This window comes from Maylandia zebra, linkage group LG1, assembly GCF_041146795.1.
Source record: "Maylandia zebra isolate NMK-2024a linkage group LG1, Mzebra_GT3a, whole genome shotgun sequence".
Taxonomy (NCBI): domain Eukaryota; kingdom Metazoa; phylum Chordata; class Actinopteri; order Cichliformes; family Cichlidae; genus Maylandia; species Maylandia zebra.
The window spans coordinates 2,728,566-2,738,665 of NC_135167.1; the positions used below are offsets into that span (position 1 = coordinate 2,728,566).

The following is a 10,100-nucleotide window of genomic DNA, read 5'->3' on the forward strand; positions in this document are numbered from 1 at the left end:
TTTTTATTAGAAAAAATAATTTTCTGTTTTTTATTTTTGGCGTTTTTAGTTAAACTTTTATTTTTTTTAGATTTTATTCTCAATGTGATTCTTGTAAACGAGGCCATCTGTGTGTGTTTAACACGGAGTTTGATCCTTCGTGGTTTCCTGTACTGCGGCCTGCGCAGTGTTAAACATGCCTCTGCTGCCCCCTGGTGTTCTTTCACTCAAACAACACAAAGACAAATCATTTCTTTTCCCGTTTTTTTATTCCACAAACTGACGTCGATCACAGAGACAAACATGTTTAACCCTCTCGAGGCAGGCGTTGCCGATTTGCAACAGTTAAAAACTAACAACCCGATTACCCCACATACATATTTTATGAGTTTTTTTACTCAGAAGTACCACTGCAGGTATTCTTTTGTGCATTAGCAACAAAAACTTAATTTGAGCCTGAGAGGGTTAATCTGAGCACCGTGAAGGATTTCATCTGATGGTTGAAGGCCCTGCGGCCCTCTGGGAAATGTAGTTTCAGTCGTCTCCTCCGCACAGACTGAGCAGAGCTTTCTGGTAGTCTCCTTTAGTGTGCTCCTAAACACAAACGCACACACAAAATTATCCATCGGCAATAAACACAAACATGCCCTCTCCGTGGTGTGTTCGATGCCCTCCGTGTGTGTGGGATATTGTAGGACTCACAGTGATGGTCTGGTACAGCGACCTCTTGAAATGCTTCTTGAACTCTGTTCTGATCTTGATCAGGTCGACTTCACAGCGAGAAACGATGATCCTGGTCACCACCTTCTCCTTCGCTCCTTTACTCTGAGACACAAAATGTCAGCATGGACGGAGAAGGAGGAGGTGTTATGTTTAGTTCCAGGTGGAAACGTTGGACAGAAACGTGGGAAACTCACCTTCATGGCTTCGTTGAGTCTGCTGGCGAAGTACAGCTGCCTGTTTTCAAAGCACTCCACTGTGGACAAACGATACACACCTGCTTAATGTGTCCTGTCACCGTGAAGTAGAATTTCACTCTTACTTTGTTCTGATGGCGTCTATTTCTTTTAACGTGTGGCTGAAAATGAAAACGAGACTTGCCCTCGTGCTCGGTTTCCCCGTTAAACCGGGTCTAAATCTGTGACTTGAATATTTGATGTTTCTTAGACGTACCCAGAGTGAGGAAGGATTTCTCCAGATCCCCCTTCACCTCCTTCCTGATGCTCTCCTTCATGTCGTAGGGGCTGTAGCTCTTATACCTCTCAAACACTGACACACAACACACACATTAAACGTGAGACTTTGCTTCAAACACAAGCTATGCTTTTTCACAGCACTGGTTTCTTTCAAGTATACAACTATAATTCCATATTATTTGTACATTTGTTGGTTTCATGGGTCTTATTTTGTAGGTTTCATTACATTTCCTGTTGTTTAGTATTTCATTTCATCTGTCCTGCTTATATTTATAGTTCTCGTGTTTTCTGGCCTATTGTTGGTGTCGTTTGCCTTTTTGTTTTGTTTTTATTGCTCTTAGTTATTGACTGAGTTTTACATTAGCACTGTAATGTGCTGTCTGTATAAATAAAGCTTTGTTGCATCAGTGTTGAGGATGCAGTTCACCTTTCTGCAGGTGGGGGACGCTTCTCTGAGACATGATTTCGATCCAGGTCACCACGTCGGTTCCCTTCCTCTTCACTCCGGCTTCATACAGAGCCTGGGAGGTTCACACAGGAGGACGGTTTAATGAAGAAATTGTGAAAAAAAAGGTCAGGTTTACATAAAAAAGAGAAAAAGCACATGTACAAAACTAACAGTTATACCTCTGAATAGATTATCCCCTCAGAGGACACCAAACCTCGTTTCAAGTCTTTAAAGGTGCTTTTTGTAATCATGTCCTGTGAGTTTTAACTTTCACCACCAGGGGGCACCGAGATGTTTTCAGACACGTTGCTTCAAAGTTTCATCATTATTTTTGGTCCACCCCCGTTTATTTCACGCCATCGCTGTAACAATGATTACTCTTCTACCACGTTCAATAACGGTCACTTTCTTTTGTTTTTTCATATTCTTTTGATAACTTTAACTCTTAGAAGGTTTCAAAGCATTTTTAAGTCACGTGAATTTACAAAAAGTACCTTTAAAGAAAAAAAAGTATATTTTGACCTACTCTGGCATCCTCATCAATCTTTTCATAGTCGACGACATTCGAAGGTTCATCTCGTCTCGTCTGTGAAAAAAACAACAGATTAAATAAAATTTCCCCATGGGGATCAATAAAGTATCCATTATTATTATTATAAAAACAGGTTTTTGTCGACTAAAATAAATCAAAGCTCATTTTCTTATCCAAGCATCAAAACTATAAATATCCTAGAAAAGCATTCGTGTTTTCAGAGTGTCGGTGAGAAACCAGTGTAACTGACACTGTCTGACAAAGTCTATCAACTTATTATTAAATATTGTGAAAGTAGTTTCTGTAGGTTTTTTCATATCTGTCTGAATATTTAACTGTTCTTAGAAAATATTTAGTTCTCTGAAATATTTTTACCAAATCCACTAAAGTCAAAATGAAGTCAGATGTGTTATTGCAGTTAAACACAGACCCGATACTCACAATAACATTTCCTGTGTTGTATGTGAAACATCATTTTTAGGATTTTATGGGAACCTGTCAGAGTTCTTATATTTCCTGCTTTGTTAAGATAAATGAAGTCCTACCTGAACCAGAGCCAGCAGCAGTTTAGCAAAGTTTCCCGACGTGTCTCCTGCGACGTCTTTCTCTAAGTCCTTCTTAAACACTGCAGAGAAAGTCAAAGTCACATTCTCTCACTTTTTGCCTTTAGCTCATGAAAACCTCTGTTATATATTTATTTAGTATTTTCAGGTTCCTGAAACGTGACTCACTGTCTCTGTAAACCCTCTTGATCTCAGCTAGTTCTTCATTGTTCCTGGAGCAGACGATCTCGATTAAGGTCTCCTCGTCGGTCCCCAGTCCCTGCATGAAAAAACCCCAAACTGCGTGAAACATCCAACAGCAGCTCTCAGCTATCAGAGTGAGTCTTTTCTGGAACGTTCAGATACCCGGTGAGCCATGTTCATTTGGTCTTTAGCGTGACACTGACCTTCATGGAGGCTTTGAGCTCCGAGGCGTCATACTGAGCGGTGCTTTTCATCAGACCCAAAATCAGAGCCTCCAGAGAACCGGATAGCGCCCCCTTCAGGGCACTGACCAGATCCTGACACAACCACAGACACAGGGTTAAAAATCACTTTAGAAATAATCATTTGTACAAAAGCAAAAAGTTCAGGATCTGTTGTATTTCTCACTGCCTTTTCTGTTTGTCAGTTTCCTTCATTTTCCATCGACCTTCAGAGTAAAGGTTCTATTTTTGGCTCATGATTCGAAGCATGAGATGTTAGCTGTTGGCTGGATTACCACCATGGCTGCTTCACGGCCTTTGGGTTTACATCAGGCTCCAAATGGAGGGTTGTCTGTGGACTTCAGGTTTATGCAAGTTTGGTTTGTGTACAGTTATTTTCCTGTCATTACAGAAATCGCTATTTTATTCATGATAATAATAATATCCCATTTATTAAAACAAGATTTAAAAAATAATCTCAGTGTTGCTGACTTTTGTTGTCCACCAAAAGTTTGTCGGTTCATGAAAAACTCTGAAGATAATTTATGAAATTATAAGTTTGCCAAAAATTAAAAGTAGTGGCAGTCGTGATTTGTTTTTATATTAAAATGAATGTAAATTACATCATCCAGCTGATTGATCTGTGCGATAATCTCTAGATCATGTTTAGCAAATTTCTTTTTGATGTTTCTTTTATTTCCTTATTTTTATCCTTATAAGTTATTATCCAAGATCATTGTTATTATCAATCAATCAGGGTCGATTTATTTTGAATGATTTATTGTTTAATTTATATTTAAACGTTACTGAGTAAAAACTGGGAAAAAAACAACAAATTTTTACGTTTATTTTTCATATTTAGGGAAATTACCAGAAACATTTTGGTGATTATTTTTTAATTATTCTATAAGACTACCCTTAAAAATTCTAAGCTATTTGGTCAATGATTATATAACATTTTCACTCACAACGAACAAAATGCAACAGAAATAATTTGACCTCAGTTATCTGGTTTTAATAATCACTGGAAGCCAAGATTTAAATTAAAATGTGATTAACTGATGGCCCTGATTAGTTTCTGTATATTGATTGATTGAAATAATGAAAGTAACGTTAAAGGTTCATTTTTGTTCGTTAACAGCGAAGCATCTCTGACCTTCTTGGCAAATCGTTCGTATTCAAAGGCGATCTCTCTGCGCTGCTCGCAGCTCCGTCTCGTCAGGATGTCGATGATGGTCTGTTCGTCCACACCTGCAAATTTGTCAAAGAAACTAAGTTACTTACTGTTTTCAACTACCAAATACCATATACAGACGTCAAAACAACTTTCGCCTGTTGATTGCATACATGTCTTTATTATTTTTCTAAAGAATCAGAGATCACACATTCTCACAGGGCCAGTGAGAATGGTGACGGTTCAGGTATCCGTCATCATTACAAGTGACTTTGACCCTGATAAACTGTTCCTCTGATTATCTCCAGCAGTTTCTTTTGTTCTGATGCTGGAAGTCTCTCTGCCGAGGGACATCCTGCTTTTCCAGCAGCTCTCACAAAGGAAGCTGGAAAATGGAGGCCGAGCCTCGCTCAGCAAGTCCTCTGCAGCGTCTGAGTGAGTCACTTTCCAGGCAGATGAAATTATGTTGTACTTTGAAGAGGACAGATGTGAACAGATGTGTTACCCTGTGATTCAGAGTGCTGGGAGCTTTTATTTGTTCGGATTTTATGTCCCCGTGTTCTTCCTTCCTCTTTCCATCAGGATTTTTTTTTTGTTGCTCAACCTTTTTGCTGTTTTTGTAAATACTACAATAATTAACCTCAGAACAAATTTGTTATTAACAAGACAAACACTCCTTTGCATTTACTGTAATGAGCATATTGACAGTGTAATGACTCCGAAGCTGACGTGGACGTGATGAGGCTACCTGTGTCTGATTCATGATGTGTGGCTCAGTTATAGCTGTAGGCATGTTGGATGTTACTGTAGAAGCTACATATTATACATTATGCATTTTGCTTTCTACCTGTACACATTTATTGATCATTAAAATCACTACCGTTTCACATTGTGCATGAATTTGCACCAATTAGCATTATGGGTCATATTAGCTGCTGAATAAATTTGGCAAGCTAGCTAACGTTAGCTGATAAACTAATCTGAAAATGAGCAGCTAAGTTACTAGATCAGTTTGGTTGAATTAGTCACTCAGATCTATTCTAGACACCATTTTCCTGAGATAGCTTTAAGTTGATTTATGTTTGCAGGAAAGCTAGCATTAAGCTAGCAAAAAAAAACTTTTCAAAATAAAGGTTTTTATTTAAATAACTTAAAAAACAACAACAACCAAAAACCACTTTTTAAAATAACTTTTAAATAAATAGATATATAAAATGTGCAGCTTTAAGGTCATGATTTAAAGTGCCTACTTTTTTTCTTCTCATGGTTGGTTATGGTGAAATCTCCTTAAAACTCGTTACCATAGCATTAATAAACCATTAGGCCCATTACAATACCAGTAAAACAGTAGCTAGTATCCGCTTGAGCAAAGCTCTGAACCCCTGACTGTTGGCTATACCGATATCTTTTCCTCTTTTTGTAATCCGTTAATTGCTAAAAACCGGTTAAGAAGCTGAAACACCATCAGAAAACTCTGTTGCTGCAGTGTCGGTGATGTCCGAGTCGTGGACACTGTGTTTCCTGTGCACAGTTGAACAGTTAAACTCGGAGAGAGAAGTGGTGGGATCACAGTTACATAACTCAGTGGAAACTTCCTGACCGGTGGGCTTGGCAGGGAAATATCAGGGAGGAAGTTTTCCTGGACTCGCTCACCTTTGGTTTTAATGGCCGTGTCGATCCTGGCAGCATCACGGGCCGGGTCGAAGTCTCGGGCCGGCACCACGGTGGGGTATTTGGCCTCTGGTTCCTACAGAGGACAGAAACTGACCATTAGCTCCTGTTAGCTGCTTGACAGAAAGCACCGGACGAGACGCTGATGCTGTGATTTAACCTCGTAATGCCCAACAGACTGTTAGAGACACACGCAGGGGTACGGGAGGAGTTCTCCATCAGGCAGCTTTCTGAGGTTGGAGTAATTCTGAATGAAGCACTGATCAGTCATCAGTTTATCTGCTTTCTAACTGTACAGATGAACTCCAGGTGGAGAACGACTCTTGTTCTCTGTTTATTGTTGACTTCATTATTCTTGTGTTAATTTAATGAATCTGAGGTGGTGAAAATATGTCAGTTCACTGCTTTGTTTTTGTTTGGATTTTTTCAGGTGTGCAGAAAACATTGAATAACACAGAAATGCCTCCAGTACCTGAGACCTGTGTTATGGTACAGTACCAGTAGTGTGATGTAATGCTGCTCTAATTAGGGCACAGTTGGGTTCATCAGTAATTGGAGGAATAACCTGATATATCAAAGTCATTTATGGTGATTGCTGTGTTATCGGTGACTCACCCCACTGTACGACAGCGTCAGCTGACCCAGAAACTCAGACACCAGCGCCATGATGGATTCACCTGCAACACACAGTTCAAGCAGCTTAAAGGTGAGTTTACATCATTTTCTGCAGTCGTACAGTTTCTGTTATCGCTTACTTGATAGTTAAGAAAAAGGCAGTGAGAGAAGGTTCAGGATCAGAAAGTCTGCAGCCTGCTGGCAGTCGAGCTTCTCTGGAGGAGTCTCTGGAGCTGTGATATGTCCTCTTTAACCTTTGAGTGGAAACACTGGGTTTCCTCCTCTGACTGTCTAAAAACAGACCAACAATGGCCTTCAGACTCCAGCAGGCTGTAAACACTCATACGCTGGAGGGGTGTTTGATTTATTGAGCGGGACGTGCCAGCGGAGGGCGTGTGTGCAGATAAGGAGCATGAATCAAACAGATCTGCAGGAATCTCGAGTGCGTTGTGTAACACGGTGAAGCTGAAGCTGTAAAGTGATTACTGCAGAGTTTCCTCCACCTTTGACCCTCTTACAGACTCTGCCAGCATTTCATCTCGCAGCTGCTACAAACAGTCCTGAAGTCTCGGCTCGTCCCGTCGTCTGCTTGCTGCCGTTCAAAGAGGAATTCCACATATCAAAATAAATCACGGAGCACAGAGAGAACACGTCCCGATTAACCTCCTCAGGGAACCAACCAGATTAATAGTTGAAGAGAAATTAATTTACAACAATCTGACAATTTCTACTTTCCCAGTTTTCTATAGCAGCGTCTAAGAGACACCAATAATAATAATAAGTTTTTTTTCTATCACTTCACACAAAAATGTATTTATTAAAGGTACTTTTTGTAGATCTCATCGCCATATGTAACTAAGACATTCACCACCAGGGGGCAGTGTTTTACCGATCAGTGCATTGAAATTTGGGGGTGGTTTGTAAATATTTGTATAGTTTTTTTAGTATTTCTAAAACTCGTAGTGATTTCTGTTTCTGCTGGTGTCTAATGGCCCAACATGGCAAAAGCATCTTTACATGAAGAAACAATATTATGGTTGTTTACAGAGTCATAATTATATTTCCAGAGTCTCCTTCAACTCAACATCCAAAACTAGTTGATCAATCATTATTATCCTCAAATACTCAAAAGTCCCTGAAAAGCCTTCAGCTGATCCAAAATGCTGCAGCAAGAGTCCTGACAGGGACTAGAAAGAGAGAGCAGATTTCTCCTGTTTTGGCTTCCTGTTAAATCCAGAATTCAAAATCCTGCTCCTCACATACAAGGTCTTAAATAATCAGGCCCCATCTTATCTTAATGACCTCATAGTGACCTATCACCCCAAAAGAGCACTTTGCTCTCAGACTGGGAGAGCCTTCAGCTGGAAACCAGCTCCCAGTTTGGATAGAGAAAACAATGCCGCTAGTTTTAAGCTTTCCTTTTTGATAAAGCGTATAGTTAGAGCTGGATCAGCTGACCCCGATGGCCCTGAACCTCTGCTTAGTGGAGCGATAGGCTCAGGGGGACTTCCAGTGATACGCTGAGAACTTCTCCTTATTTGTGTTCTTTAGATTTTGGTCTTTTCTGTCCCTCAGTTAGTTTTTTCTTGTTTGTTATTCATGGTTTCCTCTTTTTCTCCCCTCACCCTCAGCCAGTCGTTGCAGATGGTTACCGCTTCATCAGCCTGGTTACGTTGGAGGTTTCTTCCTCTCTGATTGGTGGGTTTTCTCTCTGATACTGTAGTCTCTTTACTGTACTGTATGTAGGACTGCTGTCATGTTTAAAGTCCATATCATTTTAACCCTTTTTCACTCCTGTGTCTTTAAGTTTACCAGCTTAATTTAGTCTTCAGGAGCTCCCACTGTCTGGAAAGCCTGTCCCATAGGGGGTGCTCTTGAGCTGGTCCAAAATGATTGGGGCTCTTTGGGGCTGCAGAAAAAGTAAATGTCCTGGGAGAAATGTTGTTTTCACCTTAGATACAACAGATATAGCTCAGATTTTTAGATATTTTACAGGTTTATATTGTTGTAAAACAAGCTGTAGTTTCTACGACCCAAGTGTAAAATAAGAGCTTCCCTGAGCCTGAGGGTACATCTGTCATAGATAAAGAGCAGTGTGGAGATGATGGTCACAGCGATGTTTCCCTGTGAAGCTGTTTTTACTTCCAAACATCTGGAAAAACCTAAAACTACCTGTTGAACCAAACTCAGAGTCAGAAATGAGCCCACGCACTCACTTTAGTTGCTAACATAAGTTGAGCAGCTTGAAGAATGAAAGGCGACATGAAAGCACAGCGAACTGCAGCCAGTCCTCATTTATCGCTCCGAGGCGGCGGCTCGGCTCCATGCACGACAGAACGACTCCATCTGCAGCGGACTTTGAGCTTTATAACCCTGCAGACATTTTACATCAACAAAGCACTTCAGCTTTATAAAATCACTGTTGTTTGCAGCTTCTCTGTCCAGCATTAATCACCGGTGGCTTTAGGTTTCACTCATTTCACTCTTATTTTGGCGGATTTTAGAGGAAGCGTTTGTAAAAACTGCTCATGCTGCTTAAAAAATTACAAACAAACACTTGAATTGATGGTTTTGTTTCTGAATGTTTGGTTAAAAAATACTTTAAAAGTAAGTGAAACTACTTCTCCATCCTCTAGGCTTCAAAATAAAAGCCTCCAGTCATTGCTAAGTAAGGAAACAAACACGATTCGTTCTTTTTTGACTCTTTGAAGTAGAAAAAAGAAGAAAAGTCGTAAATCGTTCCTGCTGCTAAAGCTCTCTGATATCCCGATATCCCCGCTCACTCTGATTTCTTACCTTTAGAGACGCAGCAGCAGCTCCGTTATGAGCCAGGACGAGGCTGGGTGTGGTGTTTAAATACAGGCTGACTCACACACACACGCACACACACACACTCTGCCTTCTGACTGCCTGCATGACTCACTGAGTTTTACACATCAGGCTGGACACATGGGCAGAAATTCCTCAGCGAGGCTCAAATCGCCTCGCCAGGGGCCGAGAAAACACTCGATTCTTATTGGCTGGCTGGCTGGTGGGAGGCTTTAAAAGTTAGATACAAATTTTTTCTTAAATTCAATCTGAGCTCATGATTTAACTCCTTCCTGCATCGTCTGTGAGTCAAGTTCATGAAACAAAGCAAAGTGAATGAGGGCGATTCAGAAAGGTTTCTGCTCGGTGATCAGTCAGGTGAAGTCAGGCTGCTAGTTTTATATCATCCGATGGGCCTAACAAGTTGGTTATATAACCACAGAGTCAGTCTGCCTTTCTCAAGTGTCGTGGCAGAGCGGGGTCCACAGGAGGTCACCGACTTTAGCTTGTTATCTTTGTCGTCACCCCGTCGGGCTGGTGGGCAGAAGATGTGAACACCTAAGCTTTAAATGCAATAACTCGAGAAGGAAGTCACCTAGGATTTTCAGATTGATACCATAGATGCATCTGCTAAAAACCTCAAGGTCAGAGGTCAGGTTTTCTAAAAGTCTTCTGAATGCACTAACTTGAGAACAAGGTGACGTAGGATT

General features: G+C 40.6%; 1 protein-coding gene across 3 annotated transcripts; it reads right to left on the reverse strand.

Moving 5' to 3' along the window:
• Nucleotides 1-226: 226 nt before the first annotated feature.
• On the reverse strand, nt 227-9,528 carry LOC101477800 (annexin A2). 3 transcript variants are annotated; one of them, XM_004565760.6, is made up of 14 exons: nt 9,379-9,508; nt 8,799-8,955; nt 6,583-6,644; nt 5,950-6,043; nt 4,279-4,373; nt 3,105-3,218; nt 2,887-2,977; nt 2,701-2,780; nt 2,150-2,209; nt 1,603-1,696; nt 1,153-1,248; nt 897-955; nt 682-804; nt 227-573 (listed from the first exon to the last, which is right to left on the reverse strand). In XM_004565760.6, the coding sequence occupies exons 3-14, from the start codon at nt 6,631-6,633 to the stop codon at nt 514-516; spliced, it is 1,017 nt and encodes a 338-aa protein (XP_004565817.2). In that variant the 5' UTR covers nt 6,634-6,644; nt 8,799-8,955; nt 9,379-9,508; the 3' UTR covers nt 227-513. The 3 variants fall into 3 exon arrangements, with proteins under 3 accessions (XP_004565817.2, XP_004565819.1, XP_012778570.1); XM_004565762.6 differs by lacking the exon at nt 8,799-8,955 and having other exon boundaries at nt 9,379-9,528; XM_012923116.5 differs by lacking the exons at nt 8,799-8,955; nt 9,379-9,508 and adding an exon at nt 6,723-6,874.
• Nucleotides 9,529-10,100: the final 572 nt, after the last annotated feature.